This window comes from Neurospora hispaniola, assembly GCF_033458365.1.
Source record: "Neurospora hispaniola strain FGSC 10403 chromosome Unknown B0T23scaffold_2, whole genome shotgun sequence".
Taxonomy (NCBI): Eukaryota; Fungi; Ascomycota; class Sordariomycetes; order Sordariales; family Sordariaceae; genus Neurospora; species Neurospora hispaniola.
The window spans coordinates 3,031,628-3,046,700 of record NW_026944407.1 but is presented as its reverse complement, the minus strand read 5'-3'; the positions used below and the strand labels follow the sequence as shown (position 1 = coordinate 3,046,700).

At 51.8% G+C, this 15,073-nt stretch overlaps 5 protein-coding genes across 5 annotated transcripts; 4 read left to right on the top strand and 1 right to left on the bottom strand.

The window, feature by feature from the left end:
* The first annotated feature begins 2,606 nt into the window (after positions 1-2,606).
* B0T23DRAFT_84470 (uncharacterized protein) lies at positions 2,607-3,881 on the top strand. Its single transcript, XM_062841875.1, has one exon. It carries the CDS (start codon positions 2,801-2,803, stop codon positions 3,749-3,751), a length of 951 nt encoding a protein of 316 aa, XP_062695725.1. The 5' UTR covers positions 2,607-2,800; the 3' UTR covers positions 3,752-3,881.
* A 2,984-nt stretch (positions 3,882-6,865) lies between these two features.
* Positions 6,866-8,555, bottom strand: B0T23DRAFT_309703 (uncharacterized protein; the record flags this gene model as incomplete). Its single annotated transcript, XM_062834541.1, has 2 exons — positions 6,866-8,062; positions 8,487-8,555. 2 exons carry the CDS (start codon positions 8,553-8,555, stop codon positions 6,866-6,868), a joined length of 1,266 nt encoding a protein of 421 aa, XP_062695724.1.
* B0T23DRAFT_374369 (uncharacterized protein) lies at positions 8,421-9,045 on the top strand. The gene has a single exon (XM_062836847.1). The coding sequence runs from the start codon at positions 8,580-8,582 to the stop codon at positions 8,859-8,861; it is 282 nt and encodes a 93-aa protein (XP_062695723.1). The 5' UTR covers positions 8,421-8,579; the 3' UTR covers positions 8,862-9,045.
* Positions 9,046-9,051: 6 nt separating this feature from the next.
* Positions 9,052-10,250, top strand: B0T23DRAFT_374367 (uncharacterized protein). Its single transcript, XM_062836846.1, has 2 exons — positions 9,052-9,256; positions 9,350-10,250. Exon 2 carries the CDS (start codon positions 9,524-9,526, stop codon positions 9,749-9,751), a length of 228 nt encoding a protein of 75 aa, XP_062695722.1. The 5' UTR covers positions 9,052-9,256; positions 9,350-9,523; the 3' UTR covers positions 9,752-10,250.
* Positions 10,251-12,880: 2,630 nt separating this feature from the next.
* B0T23DRAFT_84362 (uncharacterized protein) lies at positions 12,881-13,624 on the top strand. The gene has a single exon (XM_062841874.1). It carries the CDS (start codon positions 13,032-13,034, stop codon positions 13,452-13,454), a length of 423 nt encoding a protein of 140 aa, XP_062695721.1. The 5' UTR covers positions 12,881-13,031; the 3' UTR covers positions 13,455-13,624.
* Positions 13,625-15,073: the final 1,449 nt, after the last annotated feature.

Below are 15,073 nucleotides of genomic sequence, written 5' to 3'. Positions count from 1 at the left end.
CAGTGCACTTCTACTAGAGAATGACGAGGAGAATCCATCGTCCAACGCTTCTTTTTCGCCTTGACCAAAGCAAAAGAACAAGCACAAAGAACAAGCAAACAAAAAGCAGACCCAACGGCTCGCTTATGTCCTCTGAAGCTATAGAATGCCAGAATTTCCAAGCTATATCAGTTGAGGATATATCGAACACGATTATTCGGATGTTTTAGGCCCGAATTAGGAAGTTGCATTTGAAAGAACTAGGTACCTATCCACGAGGCACCTGTGGTTGTTCAGAGTGTTCACGCATCAACACTGCCAATATCTATACCTCTAGTTAGCTCGTGGATCTCATCTCGCTCGGCTCCTCGTGGGAGAACTACAAGGCAAAACAGGGTGGGCATACATACTAGACAGCCCTCACAAAAACGGAAAGACAAACCGGATACGAAGGCTGACAGGCAACCCGTTGGTGTATTCGGGGTCTTTGGCGTCTTTGGCAAAGTTGAAGGCAAAGGAAGGGCAAGGACATAGGATGACAGGAAGACGATACAACATGACGTTGGCCGTCAGCTGTGTTTGACACTGCGTCTATGCAAAGTCCAGTCCCAACGCGGTTCGTCCCTAGGTACGTCACGCTACAGAGTTTCGAATAGGTATGTATTGTACCGGGCAAGCTTTTCCTTTAATACCTTATTCCAATGTTATTCCAATGAAGAAGAGAGCACTAGTCGGAGTAGCTGGTGTAAGACTGGCTCAACTTCCCACTGTCTTCCATCTGATCTTCATGGCACGCCGATCAGGCAGCAAGACTGGGGTATAGTTTGTCTACTAAGAAGGACCCGCCCCAGAATGGACAGCCTTGGTTTATCCAAGACTATCAGAGCTGGTCGGTTACAAAGCAGACCGAAGACTGGTATGAAGACAACCAATAGTAGGAGAATATCATCATCAGCTTATTTCGGGCCAGATTTGACCGCAGAAGTGTAGGATATGATGACGGCGAGGTGTGCGAAATTGCCTCGGTTTGGGTAAACCCAAGTGTGTTTCTCCTGATCTCTTAAACTCCGATATGGTTCGGAGAGAGAGTGGTCGGTACGGTAGAAGTAGGGTTTGTCCAAAAAAGGTGCAGCTCCGAGCTTGATAGGTTCGGTATAAAGCTGTGGGGGCCGACGAAATGAGGCAAAGGCTCACAGCTCGTACAGTACACAGCACGAAGGTGAAAGGACCTTGAACCTTCACCGGCATTGGGCAGACCGGACAACCATGAAACCGGCGAGTGTCTCACTTGTTGTTGATGCTTCTGTTCCAAGCTAGCACAGCTTGAAAGCAAAAAGAAAAGAAAAGAAAAAGGAAAAAGAAACAGGGAAGAGAGAGAGCTTGCTAAGCCTTACCAAAAGGTGTGTAAGATGTCTGCCGTGTATGTATGTGTCTGTGGCCTGGCAGTTTGGTTCGGATCTCGCTGAGGGTCTCACCATTTCCACACCCCGATTTTCCGATATTACAATTCCCAAACGTCTGGTTTAGCCCTATATGTATACTTTTGCGGGGTGCTCCTCATGGAACACAGAGCTCGGTCAATGTCTCGGTGTGTTTGGTCCGATGGAACACTGAGCCTAGTAGGGTTTTCGATCAAGGAGTGCTGCACTGTTCTTTCCATATCGTTGTTACCCAGTGGCTATAAGTTGACCGGGTTTCCCCATCTTTTGGGCAATGGAAGATGTCGACGATCTCGTTTGGTGTCTTGAAATACTGAAAATCATATGATGTGTCACCGATGCGGGTAAGGGTGTGGATGATCATGTTTCGTTTTTGCATCCGGAACTCATGGGGGGCTTGGGCTAGGTATTGTGTCGCGGGATCTTCCGTTTCGCCTGCGTCCGGTGGCTCAAAGTGTGTCGGAGACGACGGGCACGGTTCCGTGAGTGAGAACTGTCACTTCCCCGGTGAGCTACGACTGGAGCAGTTCCGGGGCTTGCGGTCGTTGACGATGCGCTAGAGAATAGCGTCCGGCTTTATTCCTTGCTGAGTCCTTAGGCGCCCCGCTCACCGAGTTAAGCCCCTGATTGGCACACATGGAGGAGCTGTGATGAGCGGCCTATTCTGGCCTTTCTTGCCTTCTTCTTGCCCGTTCCTGGACATGATGGGCATACAATGTCAATGGGAGCACATTAATCAAGGCCGAGGGGAGTGCAGTGAGTGAGTGCTTGGGCCTACATGTAGTGTAGTAGTAACCTCAAAGGGAAATGGTTCGGTGCATTGTATCCCGCCCGCCACAGTCTCTCACAAGTGTCCCCGTCCGTGATGATTGGAGAGTGATTGGGCGGCCAGCAATGGGGCATGGAAGCTACCTAATAAAACCGGGTCAGCACATGGAACAAACACAAGAGGGAAACCAGGGCATCAACCTGTACTGTGTCAAGAGGGGATAAGATTGAGCACATATGCATCACTGACCTACTCCCTTTTGGCAATGCCCTGCCAATGCCTTCTTGCTTCGTTGCAACGTGTGCTGGCCTTGGTTGCTTCACCAATACGTGTAGAGAGCATATATTAATGTGTTATCCCCCGCGCCCTTTTCGCATCCATGTATTCGGGCATAAACCCAACGACACACTCGGAATCCCCCTTGCTGTGGCGGCGGAAAAGTTCAAGAACGACCGACCACACGGATACCTTTCCATACGGCTTTTTCTGTCTCGAAAGTCTCGTGAGCGTTCGCTGGCACCAAAGTGAATAGTCATTGAGTGGCGACTGTTTGATTGCAAATAGGACGGGCCTTATCTGCCCGGCTTGCCTGATTTGAGAGAAAGTCTGCATCATGGCTGCCACGCTCCCACGTCCGGCTGTCCTGCCGTACTCCAGCGGGTGGCAGTCGTGTTCAGCTTCAGATCGTTTTTCACTTGAGACTGTCTCCTCTTCGCCAGCGCCATCAACCACTAGCGGCAACAGCACCACGGCGGAGAGCTTCGCCAGCACTACGCCCACCAATAACCCGGACCCGTCTACACCAAGTGGGACTGAATCACAACCAGCACCAAACCAACACCAGCAGCAGCATGTCGGTTCCAACATGTCGCAAAGCGTCGTCTTGGTCCATTCAAGAGGGCTGGAGTATAACCATCCAGTTCCGACGTCGATGCAAGATATTACCTGGTATCCGATGCAAGAGTCACCGCAATCTGAAGACGGTGTGACGAGGTCTTCCCCCGAGATGCTCGTAGCCGTATGGCCGACAACAACAACAACAACATCAACAACAACATCAACAAGGACAACATCAGCAACAGATGGGCGCAGCCGACAACCATCTCAGAATGTCAGCATCAGCGCGTCCGCCGAGACACCCTTCATCCACATCCCACGATGCAAGCTTTCCATCACTGATTTTGACGACGTTCGCCAACCGTTACCTGCAGCAGGAAGAGGTCCCTATCCGGGACACGGAAGCATCAAGATCGAGCAGGTCGCCCTGCCGCGAGCCGTAGTGCAGCAATTCCTCTCTGGCATCCGCCTGCCCAACGAGCTTGCTGGTGGTGTGGACGTTGACGTCGCCTTTCCCCGCCACTTTGATGACGACGATGAGTGGGTGCAGTCGCGGTGCATCTTGTCAGACTTTTCTGAGCTGGACGAGGAAGAGGCGGCTCGGCTGTCCAGCGAGGGGAGGTTGTGCTGCTGGGGAAGCATCATATTGATGAGGGATGGAGAGCATGGATGGGACCTGGGATTCGTGGTGCACCGAGTGTTGACTTGTGGATGCGGTGGTCGATGACGGGTCATCATCCATTGTCACTTCCACCGACGGCACACACTTTTCACGGTACACGTAGCATCCCATTATATTGACCGTGTCGATTCCGGGAATTTGGCGGTTTGTTTCTCTTTCCTTCTGGGTCAACAGGACAAGGTATTGGAGGAGTCCGTGGTCTCTCAAAAAGACGGCTTGAGGGCGAACTGGTGTGGGAGGGACGGGTACCTAGCGTAACCACGCATCACTGTACACTATTCACATAATGTCTGTAGTTGATCCCCATGCCAGGCGCATTAGCCATTTCGAAGGGCTTGAAGCACTGGAGCGTTGGGGGGTCTTGGATCGAGGAGCGGAGTTGTAGTGTACCTTTGATAAAAAAATCTTATAAAAAAAAGAAGGAAGAAAGGAAAGAAGAGAAAAGAAAAGGTTCAGTACAGGGCTGCAATTGGCAGGTGTTATCCGTGTTAGCTGTGACCAACCAAAGGAGCAGGAACAGATTTCGGCCCCGGTTACAAGGTAAAGCGGTCAACATATACATGTGCTGTGGTCAGCGTCGTTGTGTTTGTGCCCAACAATTCCTTCCCAGTTGGATCTCGATTCCTTCAAGACTCAACATCGTGAACGTACGAGCCATTCGGGAATATATTGGACATGCTGCGAGACTGTTCAGGATTGGAACAGACAAACCATCATGATGTCTTGGAAGAAGCGAAGACCGAATTGCGTGCAGATTGAGGCTAGACCTGACGGAACGCGGTCTTTGTCGTGACCAAGAGAGGGTAAGAATGCAGGGTTCAATAGAGGCACGTTGTTAAGGGTTGTCACAAGCGCAGCATACCGCTGATCGCTCAAATGCTCGCTGAATCTACCTATGTGAACATGATGTTTCCTGCCGTCCTACGCCCGAAGAAAACAGACTGATTGGATGTCTGAAGATAACAAGAAAGAGGAAGTAGGTGGAAGTGACAGAGATTCGACGATCAGCCGCCATCGGAAAAGCTGCCTGACAGTGAGACGGCAGAAAAAGCAGTCTAGAAAGTGTCAAGTGTTGTTGCAGTGGTCTGTTGACAGTGGATTGGATGGCAATCCCATGGCAGTTGCCAGAGAGGTCGTTGACTGGTCCGGGCCAGTCACCGACGAGGTCTGATTGGTCATGACAACATCGGAGGTGCCTCCTACTATCGTATGATGGCTAGCGAGGGTCTGCACCGGGCCTGCGAGGCACTGTCAGTGACTTTTACCCACCCACAGGCTCGTGACAGAAAAGCTGGCACATGCCGGGCAACACATGGGCGATCAACCCAAAAAGTCGTAAGAGTACCTGCATACTTGCTCTTTTCACGCATCTCTCAGTAGGCAGTTCTTGAGTGGAGGAATCTCCAAGTCACTCTGTTCGATATGTTTTCAAATTATAACAATCCCTATCAAAGGTTTATAAAAGCTGTTCCAGACCGAAGCGAGCCGTCTCGGTTGGAGTGGCATATCCGGTTCTTTTTTTTTCGACCACTTCATGAGAGGAACTAAAGGTGCCAGCTTTTTTGTCATTGGTGTGCCACCATTCAGCACTCAACTTGCGGAAGTGCCATGCCTGGCCCCTGGCAGCCACAGCAAATCAGCGTTCAACAGAGAGAGCGCCAAGGCTGCTGGGGACCACCGGATCGAACTGCATCAAGTGCATCAGAGAAAAGCAGACATGCCAGAGTCTGTTACAGCATGATCCCGACTTAGGAGCGCTAGCGAGCACATATAGAACACGGTCTCCCCGGCGAGCCGGTCATGAAAATGCCATTCTTACTACGGTCTGATGATGGGGGATACGAGAGTCAGTTTCATGTCAGTGGTATCATGTTTTCCTATTCCAGCATGGCGGCAGCATGGCTTCAACGCGGCTGAAGGAAGAATTCCCGTCGTCTGGATGTCGGACCCTGATGCGCTGAAAACCGACTATCATTTACCATACTGAGGGACCGGTCTTTCGTTCGTCCACATCTCGGAAAACTTGTCTATCTACCTACACTCAGCTTACACTTACACTACGGGTCCAGGTCCCGTGCCCATCTCGCAAATCTCAACCCTTTTGAAGATCAAGGCGGAACAAGGTTGGCGGAAGGGAACAACCTTGATGGAGGGGGTCATGGCGATGGGAAAGGGACCTCAGAGAGCTGACTTACAAAATCGTTACCAATCCCGCCCCCCACTCACTACGACCACGACGACCTAGGCACCTACCACAGCAGCCGACCACTTGCACCACTTGCAACACCACCACCTACCGGCGACACCTCCGAACGACCCAGGGGAAGGGGCACACCGGCACCAGACTCGACCGACCACACGGGATGGGAACACAACTTGTTTTCACCCCAAACTAAACATTCCTTCAACACAGTACAAGTGCGTGGATCTTTCTGACGTCGGATACGGTGTCTCTGTGCCGCATTGCATGAAAAATCCAAATTCGCTGGTCATATATCATTTGTCTTCAATTCCCCGTCTTTGCTTTGGCAAACAAAAAGAACACCACTTCCACCTCCAAATTCACCACCAGCCTGTCTTCCCCTCCTCCACTACGATGCACACCACAACAACAACAACATCACCACCACCACCACCACCACCACCATCACCATTACTGCCGCTACCGCTACTACTGCCACTACGCTACCACCGACGCTAGCACCACTGTTAACGCCGCCGCCACCACCACTTACCTTCACTGTAACTTCACCACCGCCAAAGCCGAAAGCGCAACAACACAGAGCTCTTCATCACGTTGAGAAACAAAACACAGCAAACCCAACTTCTCAGGGCACACCGAAAGCACAGCAAAACAATTTGGAACTTCTCGGTCCAGTTGGAAAGCATATTAAACAATTGTTCAGAACAGAGGAAAAAGATATCATAGGTACATTATTCCAGACGCCAGACTCCAGATCCCTGAGGATTCAAAAACAAAACAGCACACCCACGCCAACGCCCGCCCAAAGAAATGATGGCAAAGAAGCAAAAGAGTAAACAAAAAAAAAAAAGAACATGGTAGCAGCAACATCTGAGGCTCCATGTCGATATTGGCCCTCGGAGCTCATGTACCGAGAAATAAAATGACCGATCACTAGACATCTCTCAGCTGGCATTTCAGCTTGAAAATGGCAGCGAAGCGGACGAAGCGGACGACTCGCGTCTCTTGGTCTCCAGCTCTTGCATCAACTTGGCATTCGCGTTTTGGAGCTCATGGATGTGATGACATGCCCTCTCTAGGACCTCGGCTTTGCTCCAATTCCTCGATTTCCGCCCCGATGTGGACGAAGACGACTGCGACTCATCATCGTTCTCGGGCTCGGCTTTGGGCTCCATCATGCCAGGGTTGTCAGGAAGCACCTTGAGGAGGTTATCAAAGTACTCGTGCAATCGGTTGCGGTATTGCTTCTCAACCTGGTTGTGGTTTACTCTGGCGCGACGCTCTTCTGCCGACTCTCCGGGCTTTTGCGCCGACTTGAAGCGCACCACCTTGCGGGCAGCGGTCCGCAACGCACGGCCGGATGCAGGTACAGGAGTTGTGTTATCTTGACCACACACTTTGCGGGCGGATTCAGGAGTCTTCTTCCTGCCACGTTTCCTGGATTCGGTCTTTTCAGGCTGCGACTGGTCGAGCCCGGGGGTTTGCAAAGGACTGTCAACACCGGATGGCGCGAGTTCAACACTCTGCTGTGAATAACTAGGGGAAGAAACGAAGGTCTCCGCATCTACGACTCCAGCAACATCGTCCAACAATGGCGGAGTTGCCATATGAGGCAGACCGGAACGTATTGTGATCGTTTCGGCTGTGCTGCCTTTGTCAAATGATGACCTCATCGGCCACGCCTCGACACCAAACGACACACCAGGACTCGTCATAATGTCGGGGTTCTGCCAGTCGAAGCCTGCGACCGAGTTCACAGCATCTGGCGTGAGAGGAAAGCTCGTGTTACTAGCAGCGCTACTGAATGTGCCCATGGGGCTGGGGACGTAGCCAGTCATGGTCTCGCCTCCGACTGGAGTTGTTGGGTCGGCTGAGGCCCACGGTGAGCCAGTCTGGATGGCATTGTCGAGGGGTGCTGCGGCTGCGTCGACGCGTCTTGGGCCTACGCTGTGCGACACGGAGGGCGTGCGGGCTGCGTATCTCTGGGCGATTGGAGCAGACGAAAAATCATCGTTTCCGAGGAAGAGTTTTGCGTTTGTCGCCATCGCGAAATCAGCATTCTGCCACGGGGCAAATGCGAAATGCGATGGCATCAGTTGAGGCTCGACATTGGAGGATAGGAATTGCTCTGGTTGCAGCATCTGATATGGATACTAGATGTTGAACGGCCATCTGTCAGCACACGATCCAGAAGAAGAAAAAAGCGATGCTTTCGATCTTTCGCCGATGGCTTCCGCACATACTGCGACCAAATCGACGTTGATGACAATTCGAGCCGTTTTCGAAAAAAAAACACAACGCATGACTTGCGCACTGTGTATTTACAAACACGAACAATGGCACACATGGAGAACAGCGAGAAGAAAAGAGTTGCCATTTGTCCTGGGTTCTCAGCTATCGCCGCGTTCAGGTGTAGCTGGATACTAGCACTGGGCGTGGGCTTGCCGACACGCTGACTGGCTTTTTTTTTTTTTTTTTTTTTTTTTTTTTTTTTTGCCTCCACGATTTGGAGCCAAAAATAACATTGAAAGAAAAACAATTTGGAAGAGAGAGAGAGAAAGAGAAAGTGTCACGAACCTGATAATGAGCCATTTCGGACGACCTACGGACAGCAGTTTGGTGGTGTGTTTGGCTTAGGAAGTCCATGTTGTGTATCGCTTCACGTTGGTGATGGTGATGGCGATGAGTGTGTGGCTGCTTGGTTCGTTTGCAGTCAGTCCGTGTGTGGTGGTTTGCTGCTTCTGGATTTTAGCAAGGTACGCGGGGCACACGGTTTATGCTGTTCTCGTTGATCTCCAATGCTTCGTTTCCATGGGTACCTATTCCGAGCCGGGCGACCTTTGGCTGCACTTTCCAATGGTACAGTCTTCAGGGATGCTCGGCATTGAGCAAGCCAAGTGCAGCAGTTATGTGAGCGTCGGGGGTGCCAAGTGGAAAGCAGCAAGAACCTAAGGCCAGCAGCGGACATGGCCTGCCACTGACCACCCAACACACCGCAAGCCCCAGCCGGTGCAGTTCAACCCCCCGATCCAACGGAATTCCCATGTCGATGGATTCTTACCTAATGTAGAGGTAGCGTCGGTTCTACCCACTCACTGAAGTCGCACCCCTCCTCCCCCTTCGATCACCCCCCCCCCCCCAACCCCCAACCCTGACATGGTCGCCCGGCAATTTTGGCAACAGACAGGCCCCGAATATTACGAGTTTCGCGCAGTCTGACTGCTCGGTTTCGGGCTATGGGCTATCGGTCATGGCACTCATTCAGAATCAGCAGCATCGGAGGGCTCCCAGGGCATCTCGATGGAGGGTGGCATCCGATGAAGATCGCTTCAAGTTGCAATGCAATGGTGAGTGACAATTGCCCAGCACAATGCAGACCCCCCCCTTATCCCCATTGTTCCCACAGACGGAATGGACGGGCTGACCCTCCGACTCCGAAGGGTACACCCAGTAGAGGCACCATACGTACCCCTACAGTACCGCAGCCCCGAAAATCCCACGTCCGTAACGCGCGACCGGACAAAACAACGCTAATGACGCCGGTGGTGTCTTGACCACAGCCTTGCAGTAGGTACTATCTTTTTGCCCCGGACGCTGCACCCATCATCATCGGCATGGTCCAGGCTCTTTCTGTCGCCATCACCCTTCTGCGAGTCAAAGTTCAACCGGCACCAGAAATCCTTATATGTCCAGCACCGGGTTTATGCTTGAAGCCCGGCCGTTTTTGTCGGGCATGGAGCTCGCAAGCCCGTCACCTACAAGGTACGGTTCCAGTCTGCGACCGAGAAAGGAAATCAATCAGTGAGGTGGAAACTCGAGGCCCCACTCAACGTAATTGGTAAGGTGGGATCCTGTGGAGAGTTCGGCCGTGAAAGCACCTGCCCACTGGTGCTGCAAGTGTTCCAGTGGTGTTCCCAGCGGTGGTCCGCACGATATGCCGTTGTGGGAGCACTTTTGCAGCAGTGGCTTCGCTTTTTCCCTTGCCCAGCAAGGATTGGCCGCCAATTCCAGCCTAGCACGACGCGCCTGTCTACAGTAGCGTCGCAACGGCCATTCGACACCTGTTCACAGTCAAGCCATCGCGATCCGCCAATTATCGCCGGTCTAGGTGGCAGCCGGCCCGTCTAGTGTACGGTGCAGATCTGGGAGATGATGCTGCTCGAGATCTCTCAGGGGATGTGGTCTCCCAGGCCTCTCCAGCGGGGCTGTTCGTCGTCTTGGAATTGGATGCCCGGCATGGCTGCATGGCCGCTGCCTGCCTGCCCTCGGGGTTTCAGGGCCCCAGGCTGTACTTTACTTACACCTGGGAGGGACCGTTGGGACCACTGGGACTGGTTTCCCTTTGGGGGGGGGGGGGGGTGGGCGCTGGCTGCGGTGTGAGACATGGGCTCAATAAGTGCGGTGAAGGTGGAAAGACTCGCGGCTGCATGGGCTCACCTGACGGAGCCAGTAAGATGAGGCTTGACAAGTCGCCAATCCCATCCGCCAATCTTTGCTGCTTGTCCAGAGGTTCTAGGCCGGCCCATGAGGTCATTTAGCCCCCCCCCCACGCCTTGCCAGAGAGTGACAGGTACGAACATGCTGCCCACAAATCCGCATGGGCATTTCCACCTGGCTGCAGGGCAAACGAGCAGCCATTCAGAATTGTTCGCAGAGACGATCACCTCGCGGCAAGATACAGTACTGAGACACCCCGATTTGGCTCCGAGCTTCAGCCGTTCATGTCTTTGGTTCAGTCGGTGAACATGGGCAACAATCGATCAAGAGGGACACTGTGGATTTGTCCGAGGGAATGATAGGAGAATGCCTTCTCGCTTCTTCAGGCACGCTCGATCCTTGATTAGGTGTTTAGGTTCTTAGCACGGTACCTAAGTGCTTGGCTTGGGGATGATGTGGATGTTTGCAACCCAGCAAGCGAATAGAATGGCGCTTACGACAGTTTGCCCTCTCCATCTGAACCGGGAAATTATGGATTTGCGGTCCTTCATCTTGCCAGCAGCAACGCTTTTTTTTCTCTACATACTGACCATGTCCTTGTCCAGCGTCTGCGGAGGTTGCGCTGGTGAGGGCAAGTATCCGACTTCCACCACTAAAAACTTACTGCTTGGCTGGTCGCTCGCAAGGACAGGGAGATTGCGGCAACAGCCAGCGGATATGCAGCTCAGTTGCCGCGAACATGGCCACCCCGGAGCGTTTAGCAGCGTACATATCAGCAAGTCACCGATGGATCCCTGGACCACCAAAAACATCACCCCCAACTATGTAACGCCCTTCATACTAACTAATGTCCAGCCTGCTTATGTACAACACTTCACAGTCGGGTCAGCAAGATGCCATAATCGCTTGTCATCCACTCGAGACACTCCAGCTTTTTGATGCTGAAACCGCGGGACCACGAGAGCGCAGTTATGCCACGGTTGCGTGACAAGCATGGATGAAGAAGGGAAATGGATCTCTCTTCGCTGTTCCCAGCAGCTTAAACGGCTGGTCCCGCTTTGTGCCCACAGAGCAGGGCTCATCATTACATATGGCGTTGGAAAACGGGGACACCAGGGGTTGGGTATCGCCTAAGCGTCCGGGGCGGGAAAGGGAATAGACCGGCCGTGGTTTGTGGTGGGTTCGGTGATGGACAAATCGTGGGGCGTGATACATGATCATCTCCAACGGCCTCATCGGTCTCACTCGTGTGGGTTTATTGGAAGGAAGGATGCTGAAATTGAGCCAGATCCGTTCTTTATGAAGACGAAATTTTTGGCGAGACGTGGTCAACGGGTGGTCAACAGGGTGAACAGCGCACCGCGCAGACCTGACGCCGTTGTCTTGTTGTTTTGCTGAGTCGGGAATGGGCTCGCTCGAGTCCTATCAGGACGGACCGCTGGGCTGCGCTGCCTTGCGGCGCACCCAGGGGTCAATCTGATTGTGCTTCAAGGTCAGGATATTGTCTGTTTATAATTTCCGTCCGGAGGTGAGGAGGGCGAGGAGCGCATCCTATCATCGGTGCCGTTCATGACTGCTTATTAAATCAAGTGTTCAACGGTTGAGTAGATCGCGTTTACGACATCTCCATACCTCTACACACACCACGTCCATGATGGAGACGAAATCACGATGGCCGTTAATGGTGATCAATTGAAGCGGAACTGATGGCCTTTGATATTTTCTCTATTTTTCTTTCTTACAGGTACCCTCATTCCTCACATTTTCAGAAATTACGTACCTCTAAAACAATGGTCCGTGCATCCCCCGGGAATCAAGTGGGACGGGCATTTGTGGCCAGTCCCGGGCCGTTAGACCGCTGAACCCACCTAAAGAATGTACACTACATACTTTACTAGTCCCCACTTGGTAAGCGCGTTACGATCACCATTCGTTTCTACGCAGTATATGGTACAGTGCAAAGAAACAGTAGGTAATTACAGTTACTGCTGAGGGTCCCCGGCCGTTCTTACACAACTTGGCGATCAATCGCCCAATGGCAGATGTCTCTTTCCGGGTGCCACGTCGCAGCCGTGTCTTGGTTGCCCGTGGTCCATGTCGGTCTTTTGGAATGCCTGCCCTAATGCTATGTAGCCGGGCCTGCTGCTGTCCCCTCATAGGTGCCCCCTATCCGAAGCAAGCAATGGCTGGCTGGCTGGTTGGCTGGTTGGCTCGAGGCTGGGGTTGTTCAGTTTGCCGGCCGCGGGTTATGTTGTACTAGTGTACGTAGGCCAGCGTAAAATTGGCGGCTCAAAGAGAGAGACAGACACTGAGTAGCTATCCATGTCACCGGATTTACACTGTCCAAAACCAAAAAGATATCTCCAGGACCGCGAAACCTACCTTACCTAGGTACGTAGTATCCGTCACAGAACTACAGTAACTCATTTGTGACTAACTGAAAATTCCATTCACAACTCAACATTCAGGCTGTCTGTCTGTCTGTCTGTCTAATCACGGAGACATTTAGACGTGTTTCATATGCTCTAATCCGTGTTGGAACGTGGTGTGATGCCATTCCCAGAGATGGAATGCACTTGTTGATCCCCAGCTACCTATATCCTGCGTAGAATGGTGGTAGTGTACGCGATTCGCAATGCTGGTTGCCAGGCAATAGATACTATAGTAGTCTAACTGCGTCCTGCGATGGTGTACAGTGTACAACAAGTCCCTTCCCCCGCCAGTCAGTGGTTCCTGGATTTCCACTGTCCTGGATCCTGCCCACAACGAAACACCACCAACCTCAACGTCGGGTCTAACACACCCATTGAACCGCAACATCTCGTTTCGAATATCAGATCGAGAACTCGCTATATGCTTACCCACAGCGATCTACAACTGCTCGTAAGCACTATTGATTTTCTTTTTTGTTCTTTTTTTTTTTTTTTTTTTTTCTCGGGGAGAAGGGGGTGGATTGATTTGGTATCTGCTCGACTTGTGAAAAGTGTTACCCGACTATCTACTGTACCTACCTACCTAGTGTGCCTGTGTTACCCGTCAACAACAGTGGTCTCGCTTATTGTCAATCATCCATCCATCCATCCATCCATCCATCCATCCGTCGGATAATCATCACTATTCTGGCATTTTCAGTCAATCACATGCTGGCGTTCTTCGTGTCTTGGCCAGTCCAGTTCGCGCATGGAAGCGGAAGCGGAAGGGAACAGGAAGAGAAGGAAAGGGAAGAGAAGAGAAGAAGGAACAGAAGAAAGGTTTTACAAGGAAGCTACAGTCATGACTTCCTGTTCCAGCAACCCCCAGTACGAGCAAACCCCCCCGCCCCCGCCCCTGTAACAGCAACAGTATCGGTATCACGGAAAACTATTTTTGTTTTATTTTTCTTTTTTTTTTCTTCTTCCAAGTGCAAAACTGCAAATCGCAACACCAGATAGGAAGGTTTTGTTCGCTGTTAACTTGTATAGTCAAATGGGGAAAAAAAGGGGGTCTGAAACAGGGGCAAATTTGCTTTTAGCATGCCAGTTTTGGTTGTATGTGTGTTTTTGGCCGGGTTGGATGGCATGTGGTTTGTGCACGACATCACTTTCAGCAAACCCCCTCCCCCTCCCTGCTGTTTGAACAACATCTGTGGCCAGATTTTTTGGGGTTGCTGGAACAGAGAGGATGTGGTCTGGAGGCTAAAGCCAAAAGCAAGATGACACACCTGCCAAACTCGACGATTGATTACTCCAGCGTGCTGCCCGAAACAATTTCGGAAAAATGGAAAAAATCGAACGATTGATCGTCGCCGACGTTGAACTATCGGTTTTTCTTTTATCGAGGATCCGGTAGGTTGGCACGCTAGCATGTATTGGAAATGGTGGAATGATGTTGTCAACGTTGACTCGTTCGTCGTTTGTTGTTGTCAATGTCTCACTGCAGTGATGATGAATGGAGTGCGGGAGCGGGAATGGTGTCCTTCCCCCCGATAACCCCTCCCTGCCCGGTCCTAGTCTAGGTAGGATGATGGGACTGGTGAACCCCCTACCCTTGCCTAGTTTGGCGTGGCTCGTGAATTGTGAGTGGGCGTGGGGTTATCTTGATGCCGGTCGGGACGGTTGTTCATCCCCGACCGGCCAGCTCACAACGCAGATGCGGCGGCAGTCTCCAGCCTCCCTCCGTAGGACGCGCGGACTGTGGCTTTGTACTATGTATGGTTGAGCTAAGATTTCATCACTTCGGGCACGACAGGGTAGTCGAGCAGGGCAAGATGGGAATTTGGCAAGCACAGACGAAATGCCGATAATGGGACTTGCTTGAAATCCCGTACAGATGATCCCAATCGAGAGAACCTGATGCGACATGGTGTCGTGTGTCGTGTCGGCAGCTCTTGGCTTCGACGTCGGGCTCAAGGTAGGTTTTTGGCTCAGGGGAACACGTTATTCCCGGTATTGCGACACTGAAATGGCAAGTGGAGCGATGCCTGACTGGATGAGCGGAGCGGCGGCCGCGGAGGAATCACCGGTGTCACAAAAAAGTGAAAAAGAAAAGTGATAAGTACTATGTAGGCTGAGGGGAAGCTGTAGGTTATTATTAGTAGGTAGGTACGTATGCGTGCTTTGCCAGGCGAATGTGACAATCAACCAATAACCCCCTTTCGGATTGGGGCTACACCACATAATTTGGACTTAGCGTACAAAGACAAAAGAGGTTATGTATTCTCCCCAACGTGGATCGGCAGTAGACCGCTC